The sequence below is a fragment of the Notechis scutatus genome, chromosome 1 (genome assembly GCF_049901735.1).
Source record: "Notechis scutatus isolate UNSWTSFEM ecotype Mainland chromosome 1, rNotScu1.2, whole genome shotgun sequence".
Taxonomy (NCBI): domain Eukaryota; kingdom Metazoa; phylum Chordata; class Lepidosauria; order Squamata; family Elapidae; genus Notechis; species Notechis scutatus.
Genome location: NC_142009.1, coordinates 329,053,725 through 329,070,127, shown reverse-complemented (window position 1 = coordinate 329,070,127; position 16,403 = coordinate 329,053,725). Strand labels below are relative to the sequence as shown.

The 16,403-nt window shown below is 43.9% G+C and overlaps 1 protein-coding gene across 1 annotated transcript in view; it reads left to right on the top strand.

The window, feature by feature from the left end:
- Positions 1–16,403, top strand: part of NCAN (neurocan) — a 162,895-nt gene that overhangs the window by 36,180 nt on the left and 110,312 nt on the right. The window contains exon 2 of the mRNA XM_087952674.1: positions 12,960–13,036. Within this exon, the coding sequence (XP_087808800.1) occupies positions 12,967–13,036 (70 nt within the window). The 5' untranslated portion in view covers positions 12,960–12,966. The remainder of the gene's footprint in view (positions 1–12,959; positions 13,037–16,403) is intronic.

The following is a 16,403-nucleotide window of genomic DNA, read 5'->3' as shown; positions in this document are numbered from 1 at the left end:
TCACACACACACACACACACACACACACACAAACAAACAAGACTTCGCTCCTACAGAGAATTGTGTTCCTTGTGCAGTTTTTTTTTATTCCCGGCACTCAGAAAAAGAAAGAAAATGCTAGGCTGCACCTTATTAATCACAGGCTTGACTGTAGAGTCTTTAAACTGGGAGTGGGCCACAGAGAAGGAGGGAAAGATAGTCGCTCATGCTGAAAAAAATAAAGTGAAGGCTTCCTTGTGTTTTCCACCAGAAGGGTTTTCCAGTTGGCAGGGCTGAGAACGTGCTTTGCCCATATATTCATATTTTCTATGGTTTAGATTCATAGCAGCTTACGCTCTGGTTTAAAACGCCGTTAGCAACACAGCCATCCTGAACACCACAAATCGTTCATCAAAAGATTGCCATTACTTTCCTAGGACCGGCTGCAACTCTGCACGGGGGGGCGAGAAGCACTCCTGAATTCGGGGCTGATTGCTTTAAAAGACATGCCAATCAGGACGACCAGAAGTCAGGACGCTTGGCTATAAAGACAGGACCCCTGTCAGTCCTTAATCAGTTGCCTGTGGATTGGATACTAGGCTATGTCGATGGGAATTCTCAGTCATGCAGGTCATGGTTGACCCAAAGGTGCTTTTTTTCCTTTCTTTTTTCTTTTAAAGGCAACTGAACTTTGCTTTTCCTTGAAGAGGTTTCGCTTCTCATCCAAGAAGCTTCTTCACTTCTAACTGACTGGTATGGAATGGAAGGATTTATATTCTTTGCAGTCATCTGGCCATTAGTTCTATGAGAGGCGTTGAGGCCACCTGGGGGTTTATCTGTATTCTCAGAGTCACCTGAAAAGAGAGCAAATGGCATGGAAGCTGTTTCAAAGAGAAAGATGCTTCTATCAAAATGACAAAATTGAGGTTGCATCGTTGCAATATACAAGCCCCGTTCCTTTCATATGTGCATGTAACATCACAGACATACAAAAGGGGTAGAGCCAGGGGTGGGATTCTACCACCGCACCTATTCACTAGAACCGGTTGTTAACATTCTAAGCAGTTCAGAGAACCGGTTGTTAGAAGAAATTACTGGCCTAATCCTGTAAGGAAGGCAGGAAGGAAACATTCTGGTGTTGCTTACAGATACTGCCTCTCCGTTAACCCTTATTACTTTCTTGGCAGGACTAGACTTCCTGAATCAGGAACTTCTCTGGAGTTTTTCTCCCCTCCTTTGCTGGTACTTTGCTTGTGTGGAGTGACCATTCAAAGTTACAATGACACTGACAAAAATGACTTATGACCATTTTTCACACTTACGACTGTTGCAGCATCCCCACAGTCATGAGAGGCCAGGCGAGGAGATGCGTGCCTCGATGTGAGTGATATTGAGTTGGCCACGCCCAGCCAATAACATGACCACCAAGCCACATCCACCCAGTCACATGACCACCAAGCCATGTCCACTACTTAAGCCACACCCATAGAACCAGTTGTTAAAAAATTGAATCCCACCCCTGGGTAGAACTTGTGTTACACTGTGTATTGCACAGTGATGCTGCTATCATAATTTGCCAGCCTTTTATCCTATCTGCAGATTCTTCTCATTGGGTAAATCATGTTTAGGTATGGTAGTCCTTGACTTATGACCAGCCACCTAGTGACTGTTCAGTGGACAACCTGGGAGTACAAAGGACCTGGATGCAAAGTTACAAAAGTTCTTATCCCTCCCCTGGTGTCATATGACCACATATACGGCCATCTGCTGTATCCTGTGACTGCATTTATGACACGTTTGCATTTAAATAAAAAAACATTTATATCCAGTTTTCAGCAAAAGCAGCCCATCACGAACAATGATAACAGATAACAGATAATCAGAGTTGGAAGGGACCTTGTAGGTCATCTAGTCCAACCCAATGCCCAAGCAGGTGACCCTACACCATTTCTGACAGATGGGAGTCCAATCTTTTCTTGAAAGTCTCAAGTGATGGCGCTCCCACAACTTCAGAGGGCAAGCTGTTCTATTGGTTAATTGTTCTCACTGTCAGAAAGTTTCTCCTTATTTCCAGATTAAATCTCTCCTTGTTCAGTTTCCATCTATTATACCATGTCTGGCCTACAGGCGATTGACCCCTTCCTGTCTGTGGCAGCCCCTCAAATATTGGAAGACTGCTCTCATGTCTCCCCTGGTTCTTTTCTTCACTAGACTAGCCAAGCCCAGTTCCTGTAACCGTTCTTTATACGTTTTAGCCTCCAGTCCCCTCATCATCCTGGTTGCTCTTCTCTGCACGTTTTCTAGAGTCTCAACATCTTTTTTATAGGATGGTGACCAAAACTGGATGCAGTACTCTAGGTGTGGCCTTACTAAGGCTTCATAGAGTGGTAGTTCAATTTACGGCTGCGTTGCTCACTTAATAACCACCACAACAAAACTTGTAAAATCAGTCAGTCATGTAGGTGACCCAAATTACGGCAGTCACAAATATGACCATGATGGGCAGGTTCCAGTTCAGTTATAACTCAAGGACTATTTGTAGCCCAAATGCAGCAGGCTAAAGCCCAGACATGGTGCAGGGATCAGCATTATCTCCTGCACTGGCTGCCAGTTGCCCGCCAAACATAATTTGAAGTGTTGTGCTTTAAATCACTAATGCCTTAAAGACTTCGGACCATTTCTTGCTCGCTCTGAACCTATTATCCACCTCGAAAAATCCACTCCGTTGAAATTTAATCAACACTCCAGTAAAAGTCGACTGGCATCCCTTGGTAGATAATTCCTGCTCCTCCTGAATCTCCTATTAGCTGTGCAGAACAAGCATGGATTTTCCTGGCAAGATAAAATTAATTAGAAAAAAAACGCAAAATGCTTGAAGAAGTTCCTTTGATCATTATTTTTCCCCTCCATTTGTTCTTCTGACTCATTCTTGTTTGTGGCTGCCTTGTTCCTCAAAGCTTCTTTTTTTTATTTGCCGTTTCTGATGAATAGAACAATGCAGAGATGCGCACCAACGCACATTTACACACAAACAATATCGCTTCTTAGCCCAAGCGTATTGCGATGTCTGGATAGGCTGTAGGATTAGTGACAAGGAAGAGATGAGAAGAGAAGAAAAATGAAGTTAAACTCCCGTTCCATGAGTGGCCTGGGGGGAGTTCCAAAACACAAAATTGCAGTGGGGGGAACCCTCAAATTTGTAAGCTTTGTGGATGGTTTGAATTGATTCTACTCCTAATCTACTCCACGGCCTCCATTTTTAAGAACTGAAAAAGCGGAGGGTAATGTTTGTCATTTAAATAAAATATGGGCTATTTACTCACCCGTATTGGCACCCCAGGCCTCCTGACTGAGCAAACAGAAGCCGAGCGCCAGCTGCCACAGCTGTGCCACAGCAAGATTTTTTTCCCCTCTGTTTCTTTCAAAGGTGCGATGAAATAAGTCACGGCTGTCAAAGTCATGGTCCACGGGCCAGATGCGTCACGCACCGGCCAGGCCCACGCCCGGTTTAATGAAGGGGGGGAAAAGTCACGTTACGTCATGTGAGGTTGAACACCCCTGGAACAGTGGTGGGATTCAAAAAATTTTACTACCGGTTCTGTGGGCGTGGCTTGGTGGGTGTGGCCTGGCTTGGTGGGTGTGGCAGGGGAAGGCTACTGCAAAATCTCCATTCCCTCTCCCCCCCACTAACCTGTTTTCCAGCTCTGTTCTCCTGTGCAGGGCAACCAAAGAAGACCCAGCCAATCAGCTGGGACTCGGGAGGCAGAGAATAGATGGGGGCGGGGCCAGTCAGAGGTGGGATTTGCCGGTTCTCTGAAGTACTCGAAATTTCTGCTACCGGTTCTCCAGAACTGGTCAGAACCTGCTGAATGCCACCTCTGCCCTGGAATAAGTCCATCCTGTGGTTTTTGTGCTCCGTGTCATGCCAGGGATGGCCAGCCACCTAAAATCTCAGGATTGGAAGGGGTCTTGAAGGCCATCTAGACTGACCCCATTTTGTGGAGGAGGAAATCTACTCCTGTCAGGCCAATAGGGGCAGCCAGTCCTTGACTTAGGACCACCCCCTGAGCCCCAAATTTCCATTGCTAAGCAAGGCAGTGAATTTTGCTCCATTTTATGACCTTTCTTGCTATAAGATGCTAAGTGAATCACTGCAGTTATTCAGTTACCGACAGGGTCGTTAAGTGGCTTCCCCATTGATTTGGCTTGTCAGAAGGTCGCAAGAGAGGATTGCATGACCCCCCTGGACACTGCAGCTATCATAAATATAAGTCAATTGACCAATGTCTGAATTTTGATCCCGTGACCATGAGGATGCTGCCACAATTGTAAGTGTAAAAAACAGCCATAAGTCACTTTTTCCAGTACTGTTGTAATGTCAGACAGCCATTAAACGAATGGTTGTAAGTCGAAGGACTACCTGTTGCCAATGGTGGGCTGCAACCAGCTTAACAACTGGTTTGCTGAGTGTGTGCGTGCAAGCGTTCCAAAAGCGTCCATTTTAAGCTTAGAAACTGTTCCGACCAAGGCTTCCTGAGACATTAACAAACACACGTTAGTCCCAAAAACCTTTTGTTTTATTTCAATGGCTGTGAATTATAGTCATTCAATGAGTCTCAGTTTGTAAATAGTCCCACGGAAGTCTGCCAAAGTCCTTCGGGATAAGTCTGATAAGCACTCACCTTTATCTCCCTTGAAATGCTGCCAACGACTAAATTGCCAACTGACTGTACAAGACCAAACAGCACAAATTCAACAAGGAGCTTCAGGATTCAAACCAACCAGTACGAACAAAGTTGCTTCCTGCAAAGGTTCCTGTCCCTTTGCTCCTCCTTTATGTCCTATGGGAGGGCCAAACACCTCCAAGCCTTACTACCGAGTCACCCCTTTTGTCTTAACTGTTCTTGCCTTCTGGCAGCTCTGTGCATGCGCACACTAGTAACAGGCTCCCCTGGCCAATGTAAACTCATAAAACATTTCTATGTTCTTTTTAGAGTTGCCAATGGCACTGAAAAAAAGGACATGACCATTTTTCGCACTTATGACCATAACTTTGTAACTTTGGTCACTAAGTGAACCGTTGTCAATGTCTATGGAGATTCTCAGTCATCCAGGTCATGATTGTCCCAAAGGTGCTTTTTTTTCAAGAGGCAGCTGGACTTACTTTGTTTTTTTTTCTTTGAAGACGTTTCACTTCTCAATCCAAGAAGCTTCTTCAGCTCTGACTGGATGGTGGGGAATGGTAGGATTTATACTTTGAGGGGTATACAGCTGTCTGCAAGGAGTATAAATCCTTCCCTTCCCCACCATCCAGTCAGAGCTGAAGAAGCTTCTTGGACTGAGAAGCGAAATGTCTTCAAAGAAAAGAAAAACAAAGAAAGTCCAGCTGCCTCTTGAAAAAAGCACCTTTATTTATTTATTTTATTTATTTATTTGACTTGTCAATCGCTTACAAGGTAATAGATATAAGTATAAACATGAGTAAGAATACAGGAAATAGGTACGAATAAATGGGGACAATAGGACAGGGACGGGAGGCACGATGGTGCACTTATGCACGCCCCTTACAGACCTCTTAGGAAAGGGGTGAGGTCAATAGTGGTTAGTTTGAGGTTAAAGGAGGGGGGGTTAGAGGATGTAACAACAGAGTCAGGTAGTGCATTCCAGGCATTGACCACTCTGTGGCTGAAGTCGTACTTTCTGCAATCGAGTTTGAAGCGGTTTACATTGAGTTAGTATCTGTTGTGTGCTCTTGTGTTGTTGTGGTTGAAGCTGAAGTAGTCATTGACTGGTAGGACATTGTAGCAGATAATTTTGTGTGCTACGCTTAAGTCTAACCGTACGCAGCGTAATTCAAGGTTGTCCAAGCCCAAAATCTCAAGCCTGGTGATATAGGGTATTCTGTTGCGAGCAGAGGAGTGTGGTACTCTTCTTGTGAAATACTTCTGGACTCGCTCGATTTGGGACAAACTGTTGTAAGTCGAGGACTTCCTGTATTTTGTACTCCCAACAACCCTGTGAGGGAGTTTGAAGCCAAGAGACATTATATGTTTTGATAAATTCCAACCCAGGAAATCAAGATATTTGAATCTGGGCCCATCTGCTCCTAAAGCGCCCTTGTGGGTGCTTATAATTCCTCCTCTACCGTCTATTGTTGATGGCTGGGTTATGGATTTGTTATTAAACCAGGCACTTCTCTTGACAGGGAGGGGAAGGACAAGCGGAATACAGAGATTTGCAAGAAATCTTTGAGCCTTTCCTCTCTTTCCTCCCCAAGGGAAAATCAGTGTGACATTATTGCACACACTTGAATGCCTGGATCCATTCCATTGAAATGCAAATTCTGACTTTCTCCCAGACAGGGAGACATTTTGGCTTTGCCATCAGAAATAATTAGCTGTGGTGGGGAAGGAGGAATAGCATTGCGAAGTGGCCGTGGATGGGACTTCATTTCTTCCTGTGCTTCCTGTCCGCCCTGAAGCTGACCTGGACGAGGCCATTTTGAGGCTCCCGTGTTGCCACACTGGAGCTTGAGGGAATAGAGATAGTTGGGGCTGTGTAGCCAAAACAAAATACTTTCTCCTGGGAACCAAGGACACTTCCACAGGTGGTTGGAGAGGAGAGGAGTCAAGTTACCAGGCAACCGGACGGCACTTTGATTGGACCAATGTGACTGATAGTTTGGGAAAGGGGAATTTTAAAAAACTTTTAATTAGGTGAAAACCGTGGAAATATTCCGAGTCAGTTTTCACCAGCCTGTGCTGATATGCTATGTCCCATAAAACTATTCTTCGAGGAACCCACCTGCCTCGGCGTTCTTTTTCTATGGGCGTATATTACTTGGAATCCTGACAGTTACATAGTTCTATACAGGTAGTAGTCCTCGACTTACAGCCATTCGTTTAGTGATCATTAGAAGTTACAATGGCACCCCAAAAAATGGCTTAGGATCGTTTTCAAACTTACGACCAATTGCCGCATCCCCAGGGTCACATGACCCAAATTCAGCCGTTTGGCATCTGGCATGTAAAGGTAGTCCTCAACTTATGACAGTTCATTTAGTGACTGTTCAAAGTTACAACGACACAGAAAAATGTGACTTATGATCACTTTTCAGAGTTACGACCTTTGCAGCATCTCTATAATCACCTGATCAAAATTCATATATTTGGCAAGTTGTTCATATTTATGACCGTTGCGGTCTCCCAAGGTCACATGATTCCCCTTTTACGACCTTCTGACCAGCCAAGCCAATGGGGAAGCCAGATTCACTTAACGACCGGATTACTAACTTATCAACTGCACTGATTCACTTAACCACTGCGGCAAGAAAGATCGTAAAATAAGGCAAAATTCACTTAACAAATGGCTCACTCAACAATATAAATTTTGGGTTCAATTGTGTCTGTAAGTCAAGAACTACCTGTATTTATGACAGTTGCTGTGTCCTGGGATCATGTGATCCCCTTTTGTGATCTCCTGACAAGCAAAAATCAACAAAGAAAGTCAGATTCACTTAATTACCACATTACTGACTTAACAGTGATTCACTTAACAACTGTAGCAAGAAAGGTTGTAAAGTGGGGCATAACTCACTTAACAACCATTGCTTGGCCATGGACATTTTGGACTCAGTTGTGGTCATATGTCCAGGCCTACTTGTAATCTTCACCTGATCGTGTAGCTGGAAAGTATATTTGAAGTGTGTGCCTCTTCAAGTCGACACACAAATAAGATGGATGGTATTTTGGCTTTTACTGATCGTTTTATCAGGTGGGGCCCTATGCTTACTTTTAAAATCTTGCCAAATCTTAAAATATGGGGGGGCTCCTTTTTCATTCCTAGTGCAGTGTCTCAGCCAGTCCTTGAGTATTGAAGATTTGTCCGGAAATGAATGCAAACACCAGCTCCTTTGTAGTGCAATGCACCACTCACTATGCTTTGTAGCATAATGGGTGGTGCATTGACATCGATGTGGCTAACCCATGATGCCTCACCTAAAGGATATCCCTTCCATTATACTAGATATTGTAGACCTTCTCTATGTAGCCGTGAATCAAGAATAGTCTCTATCTCATAATGATCTGCCTTCACTGGACCAAGTAACCGATCATTAGGATTACGTCTTCTGGGTTTAATGAGGCTAATATGGAATACTGGGTGGACCTTTTTGAACCGTGGTGGTAAGTTCAATTGTACCATAACAGGATTAATCACCCAACTCATGGGAAAAGGTCCTATATATTTGGGGCCCAACTTTTTACATGCGACACCGAACTTCAGATATTTGGTGGACAAATATATTGTACTAAATCTCCTACTCATCACACCCAGGCCTAGACGCAGTTCCTCACCTTGATTTATATGGTAGCTTATATCAGTGGTGGGATTCAATTTTTTTTACTACTGGTTCTGTGGGCGTGGCTTGGTGGGTGTGGCAAGGGAAGGATACTGTAAAATCTCCAGTCAGAGGTGGGATTTGCCGGTTCTCCAAACTACTCAAAATTTCCGCTACCAGTTCTCCAGAACTGGTCAGAACCTGCTGAATACCACCTCTGGCTTATATCCTTCCCATTGGGGCCCCCTCTAACACTATGCACCCCATCAATACATGAAAAGAGCCATTTCCAACCCCGCAGTAGCTTCAGACTCCATCCTGCAGCCCCGCAGTTGCTGCAGAATCCATCCTGCAGCCGGGTGGTTGCTGTAGAATCCATCCTGCAGCGACTCTCAACACCATCAGCCAGCACACAAGCAGAAATACAGATCCGGCAGCTGCAGAGATAAGGTGACATTCTCCACGGCCAGCTGACTTGCTGCGAGGCGTGTTTTGAAGCTGACGGGCTCCGTAGCGAACTCAGAGCCTGACACAGCGTTTCTCAACCTTAGCAACTCTATGAGGCGTGGACTTCAACTCCCAGAATTCCCCAGCCAACAACCTTCATCAAAGATGGGCAATTAAATAAATAAAAACTGCAAACATTTTCAGTCTCGTTGCCTCCCCCACCCCAATTAGGTAGTGCTGGCCATGAAGACACCAGGAGCTGAACTCGACTGAAAGGGTTTTATTTATTTTGTTTTACAGATAGTCTTTGACTTATGACTGTAATGAATCCTGCTCATTATGGTTGTACGTGATCCGATTTTACAACCTTTTTCGCGATAGTGGTTAAGTGCATGGTCATGGTCATTAAGCAAATAGATTTTGCTAAAAACTGGAAGTAACTGCAAGGGATGAGGGGGAGACAGTTCTCATAATTTTGGAACTGGATCATAAATTCCCCCAGGGAGTCTATTGAACTTTCAATGGTTCCCTAAGCAACCGGTCATAAGTTGAAGACTATCAATAGCCCTTGGATTTATATGCTGCTTTACAGCCCTCTCTAAGCGTTTTACAGAGTCAGCCTCTTTCCCCCAACAATCTGTGTCCTCATTTTACCCACCTTGGAAGGATGGAAGGCTGAGTCAACCTTGAGCCGGTGAGGATTGAACCCCGGTAGTCAGCAGAATTAGCCTGCAATGCCGCATTCTAACCACTGCGCCACCACGCAGTATATACTTATGCTACCTGTATAAAGCTGTCCATCTTACCTTAGTCTAATGCCTCTGAATGGCTGACAAAACATAAAACAGATGGAAATAAAATAAATGCAATCCAGATGTTGGAGAACAAGCGTCCCTGTCAGGAGGAGGGGAGGTCAAGCAGGGAATTAGCCTAGAACTCACTGCAGGAACACAAGAGGGCACGGTCTGCTCTCCCACCGAATACTTTTAAGCCTTATCTGGCCTTTCCCAGCTGAGAGCTGCCAGTCTAGGGAGATTCCTATATTATAGGCAGAGAAAAATAAAATAGCCAGTTTGAACTCTACACCTGTGATTCTGGTTATTTGTGTCTGACAACAATACAATATAATTCAATGTAAGTGAGGCTAGAAACCTCACCCAAAGCACATCATAAACCATTCATACCAGACTCAATTAACATTCTGGCCCCCGATAAATGAGAAAAAGGTAGGACTTTAACGCCTTCTAGAAACCCAGCAGGGCTGGGGCCTTCTAAATCTCCAGAGGGAAGTTGTTTCCTGTAAAAGAAACAGTGCCAGCACACCTGAGCCCAGTAGGGGATTCATGAATTTGATGAATGAAGAGAAAAGATACATTCTCCCCTGCTTTCAAATTCCAACATATAGGCTTATCTAATGAAAAAGGCTGCAGTTCATTTAATTCTCTCTAAAGTAAACATTTCTCGGTTACGCTCATAATTGATTTTGGAAAACCGAGATGCAGTGATTAGAAGGAAAGGGCCCATAATTCAGGTTTAGCACAATTTTTGGCACATTCAGCCTCTGCTCTTTTCTGGTAGGAGGAGGACCTAGTAACAGTCATTTCATGCTTCAGTCATCATCGGGCTGGACTACTAGAAAGCATTTTACTAGGGGTTGCCCTTGAAGAATACCTCAGAAATTTCAATTTGTCCAAAATGCAGCAGCCTGCATGGTTGTTGTTGTTTGTTTTGAGCATTTTAATGTTGGGAGCATATAACACGGCTGTTTTGCACCCTGCATTGGTCACCAGTGGGTTTCTGGATAGTTTCAGGTGGTGATTTAAACCTATAAGGCTCTTTATGGCTGGGTGCCTACATTTATGAAAGACCATCTATTCCAGGGGTGTCAAACCAGTGTTGGGATCATACCGGTTCTATAGAACCGGTTGTTATGATTCTGCGCAGTTCAGAGAACCGGCAAATCGTGCCCCTGGCTGGCCCCACCCTTCTCCGCCCGCCTGTCACCCTCCCAGTCAGTCCTTATTGCACATGCACAACATTGCGTGCATACCTGACATCGCTGACTGCGTTCTCTCCCTCCCAGTCACTTCTTAAGGTATTTCATTTTTCTCCCCCTCCCAACGATCAGTTATGCCGGGATCCCCCTTGCTGTCTTACTGCTTTGCCCAGGAGGCTTCCCTGAGGCCCAGGAGTCAAAGCGGAGCTCGGGGTGGAGAGCTGTGCCCCCCTGCACTCCATTTTTTGGCTTCCTGGGAGCAAAAATGCCCCCCCAGGAGGCTTCCCTGAGGCCCAGGAGGCAAAAAAATTGGGTGGGTGTTGCTGCAAAAAAGAAGAAGCCACGCCCACCTAGTCCCATGGCTATCAAAACAAACTAAAACCAAAGCGAAAGGAGAAACGTTTTCCCTTTTGCATTTGAGCATGCAAGAAGGGCCAGGAAGGGAGAAGAGGAAAGATAAAGAAAAAGAAGGAAAGATGGGAAGAGAGCAAGGGAGGAAAAATAAGGAAAGAGGTGAAGGAAGAAGGAGAATGAAGAGGGAAGGAAAAGGAAGGGAAGGAAGGAAGGATGGTTATAATGAGAGTGAGGGAGGCTGTCGGGGAAATCTTGCCTTAGCTCTTGGCCACCACAGGTGCCCCTGACATGGGTCCCATATCACACCCACCATGACCACGACCCCCCCAGCCCTCCAAGGTCAAACACAACCCTGATGCGGTCCTCAATGAAATCAAGTTTGACACCCCTGATCTATTCAAACCACTAACAACCCAACTGATCAGCTTACACACAGAGAAATGTTTTCCGATAAAAGAGGATTTCTGTAGCTCATGGTTGAACCGTGATGTGCTCTCTGACCTTGGGTGCTTTTTCCAGCGGATGTTTCATTACCCAACTAGGTAACATCATCAGTGCTAGTGAGTGTGGAATTTGCTTCTTGTTTATATTACAGTAGCTTGTTTCTGCCAGTGCTTGGTGGTGGTGGGGAGGTTCTTTTTGGTAGTTCCTTGGTTTCTATAGAGATAGACCTTATTTGCGTACTATTTAAAAGAGTCAGTAAAAAGTTAGGAAGGAAACAGAAAGACTACTAGAACATATCCTCTCCAGAAACCAATACCCAGATAAGCAGGGATTAACACCAGACAAACAATCAAGCAGAAAACGACCCTAATCAGGGAACTACCAAGGAGAAAACCACCTCCGTCAACATTGCAGGGCAAAGTACTATATATAAACAGGGAGTGAACCCGACACTCACAAGCACTGATGATGTTATCTAGTAGGGTAATGAAATGCCTGCAAGCAAACACCTAAGCTCAGAGAGCACCAAAGACTCCATGGAGAAACTTATTATTCAGATGTTTTCATTACATTTGGAGGATTGAAGCAAGAAGCTGCTGCATTTTGAAGCAACCTCCCAGTAGAGTGGAAAATACTTGCCCTGCTGTGAAAAGTGATACAGATTTTCTTTTTAAATTGTTGTCATTGTTGTTACTGTTGTTATTGTTATTCCTGTTCATGTTTTCCTCTAGAATAAAAGAATTGCTGCTGAAAGGTGGAGGAAAGAATTATGTCCAGGCCTTTCACTCCTTTAAGACAGTTTTGGGGAATGGATTGGCTTGTTTTAAGAAATCCATTTGCATCCATGGCTCCTTGTGAGGGGGAATGGGGTTGCAACAGGCAGAGCCCAGCCTGGGCATCCATGGGTGGTAGGATAAGGAAATGGGTAGGAAAGGGGGGTGCTGGAGAAAATAAGGGAGGAAGAGGAGAGCAGTATGGAAGAAAGTAATGCCACTAAAGGGGAAGAATAAAAAAAACAAATGGGAGGGAGGGAGGGAGAGAAGGAAGGAAGGAAGGAGGGAGGGAAGGAAGGAAGGAAAGAAGGAAGAGGATGGACAGGGAAAGAGGAAGGAGAGGAGAGGAGAAGAGAGGAAAAGGAAAGAGATGGGAAAAGGAAGGGAAGAGAAGGGAGGGAAGAGGGGAATGAGAAGGAAGAAGGAAAAAGGAAATGGGAGGAAGGGAGTACAAGAAAAATTTGAAGGCAAAGAAGGAAAATGTGCAATGCAGGAGAAAAGGAAGAAAATGCAATGCAGGGTAGAAAAAGGAGTAGAAGGAAAGAAGGGTATTTAGGGAAAGAAAAATATGTACAAAGATTTGTGCTCCTGGAGGTTCATACTCTCCCCACCCTCCTTATTCTTCCAGATTAAGGATGGTCCATCTCGTGCAAGATGTTGGCTGCTGGTTCCTGCTTGGCTATCTCCTCCCTCTCTCAGTTTTGGGTGAGTGAAACAATTGTGTGAAATGATAGCGGTGTGTGAATAGCTTGATTTATCTGGACAGAATTTATTTCTCTGCCTGTAATGAAAGTAAACCCCAATGATGAAATATGGTGGAGGAATTCTATTGACTTTCTGCTCTTCCCAGGTGCTTCTGGGTTCCTAGAAAAATCTGTTCGGATGTTATTTGAAGATGTGTGCTTGGTTCTCTGCTACTGAAAATTTTTCTGTTTTGATGGATCTTTCTTTAAAAAAAATTTTTTTAAATTTATTTTCAAAATACATGTGTATTTACATTTTAACAGTTCTGTGTCAAGCATTACAATTACATAAATAAATTACATTTTATTTACAATTCTATTTCATATCAAATCTTATTCCTTTTTTCTAACCATATATATAAAACATTTCCCAGACTTCATAAAACTCCGACTCCTCTTTTCCTTTAGTTTTCTCGTAAGCCTATCCATCTCAGCACACTCAAGTATTTTGTTAATTACCATGATTTCTGAAGGTATGTCATCTACTTTGCAGTTTTGGGAATAAGCGATTCTAGCCTCTGTTATTACATGTTGAATGATGTATTAGGTGGGTTTCTCCAGATTTTCTTTAATCATCCCCAGTAAGAAGTTTTCTGGCTTGAATTCGATATTATACCTTGTAATTTCTCTTGTCCATCTCCTCATTTTTCCCCAGTGCTTTTTGGCTTTAGGGCATTGCCACCACATATGGTAATATGTTCCATCTACTAGCTTACATTTCCAACAGTGTGGGTTCATGGTCGGATATATCCTGGCCAATCTTGCCAAGTGTCAAATGCCATCTATAAAACATCTTGATAAGATTCTCTTTATATGCCGTTGGTAACGTTAATTTGTAGTTTTGATGGATCTTTCTTGGGCCTGCTGGAAATTTTTGTATGTCACTCTTTCAACAAGTACAGGTAGTCCTCCACTTACAACAGTTCGTTTAGGGATTGTTCAAAGTTACAACGGCACTAAAAAAAAGGCAAATTTGACCGTTTTTCACACGTACAACGGTTGCAGTCATCCCCAGGGTCATGTGAGAGAAATTCACATGCTTGAGAACTGGCTCATATTTATGACGGTTGCGTTGTCCCAGAGTCACGTGATTCCCATTTGCACCCTTCAGACAGGCAAAGTCAACGGAGAAGCCAGATTCACTTAACAACCGTGTTACTAACTGAACAACTGAAAGGATTCACTTAACTGTGGCAAGAAAAGTCATTAAAATGGGGTAAAACTCACTTAACGTTCTCACTTAGCAGCGTGAATGTTGGGCTCAATTGTGGTGGTAAACTGAAGACGACGCGTAGCAGTTTTGAAGTCTGTAGCGTTTTGGAACACCTCAGCAAAATTGAGGTTATGACTTTGTTATGGATTTTTTGACTAGAAAAAAAATAAAAGCAGAGTGCTGTAGCAGCCAAAAAAAGCCAATGGAGTCCTAGGCTGCATGAACAGAGGGATAGAATCAAGATCTCGTGAAATATTAATACCACTTTATAAGGCTTTGGTAAGGCCACGCATGAAATATGGCATCCAGGTTTGGTCGCCACGATGTAAAAAAGAGGTTGAGACTCTAGAAAGAGTGCAGAGAAGAGCAACAGAGATGATTAGGGATTGGAGGCTAAAACATACAAAGAACGGTTGCTGGAATTGGGTTTGTTTAGTTTAATTAAAAGAAGGACTAGGGGAGACAGGATAGCAGTGTTCCGATATCTCAGGGGCTGCCACAAAGAAGAGGGAGTCAATCTATTCTCCGAAGCACCTGAGGGCAGGACAAGAAGCAATGGATGGAAACTAATCAAGGAGAGAAGCAACTTAGAACTAAGGAGATATTTCCTGATAGTTAGAACAATTAATCAGTGGAACAACTTGCCTCCAGAAGTTGTAAATGCTCCAACACTGGAAGTTTTTAAGAAGAGATTGGATAACCATTTGTTTGAAATGGTATAGGGCTTCCTGCCTAAACAGGGGGTTGGACTAGAAGACCTCCAAGGTCCCTTCCAACTCTGTGATTCCATTCTATTCTAATTGTAGCAGTGTTTGATTAAGACAAGCATTTTACCTGTTGTGAAGTGCAGGTGACCGGTATGCCCAGATTTATTTCCAAGGAAATTAGTGGTAGTTTTTAAAAAATATATATATGTATAATGTTACCTCTGCTATCCTCCTTTACTGCTAATGTATGGTTCTGGCAAGACAGGCGAGAGCCACAGTGAAGCAGATGGACACTTGTGCAAATGTCTCATTATCCTCCAGATCCTTCCACGGGCAAGTGGGACTATGGTTGTTACAAGGAAACAGTTTGTCTAATGTTTGTGCATGCATAAGAAATATGCGCAAATGTCAATGCGATCTGCCATATCAAGAGTGCTCTGGAGCACATGTGCATTCATGTGTACGAGGTGTCTTATCAAGGTACATAAAGAAGCAGAGGTCCCAACAAGCTGAAGGAATTAAGCATTGCTTAATTTTTTTATCGCATGCCATCAAGTGGTACCAACTGTTAGCAAGAGAGATTTTCCCCGTGTGGCGATCTGCCTTAAAAACTGCTCCTTCCGGCATCCATCACTGTTAAGTCCATCCACTTCCTTGCTTCTCTTTTCCCTTCCATCTTTCCCAGCATTATGGGCTCCCCAGAAAGGTAGGTCTTGGCCCAGTGTATCCAAAACACGATAAATTGAGCCTGATCATTTGTGCCTTGAATGAGAATCTGAGTTGATTTGCTCTGTGTTCTGTTTGTTGGCTGTCCGTTGTATTGTGAGGAATCTTCTCCAACACCAGAATACAAAACCAGCGTTTTTCTATCCTGCTTTTTCTAAGTCCGGTTGCATCAATGCTCATCTCAATTTGAATTTAAGAAGGATATTCTTAGAATAGCAGTGTTGGAAGGGACCTTGGAGGTCTTCTAGTCCAACCCCCTGCTCAAATGGGAAACCCTATATCCTTTCAGACAAATGCTTGTCTAATCTCTTCTTAAAAACCTCCAGTGTTGGAGCACCCGTAACTTTTAGAGGAAAGTTGTTCCACTGGTTAATTGTTTTTCACTCTCAGGAAATTTCTCCTCAGTTCTAAGTTGCTTCTCTCCTGATCGGTTTCCATCCATTGCTTCTTCTCCCATCTTCCAGTGCTTTAGAGCAGTGGTCACCAACCAGTGGGCCAGGGACCACTGGTGGTCCGTGAGAAAATTTTGGTGGTCCGTAGAGAAATGTCACCCCCAAAGCAATTAATCCAGGCTGCATGGGACCACAAGGCTGCGCCGCCCACATGGCCCGCGGGAACACAAGGCTTGCATCGCTTGCATTGCGAACAACACGAGGTAGTGAGGGGAGGGGGGAAAGGGCGGA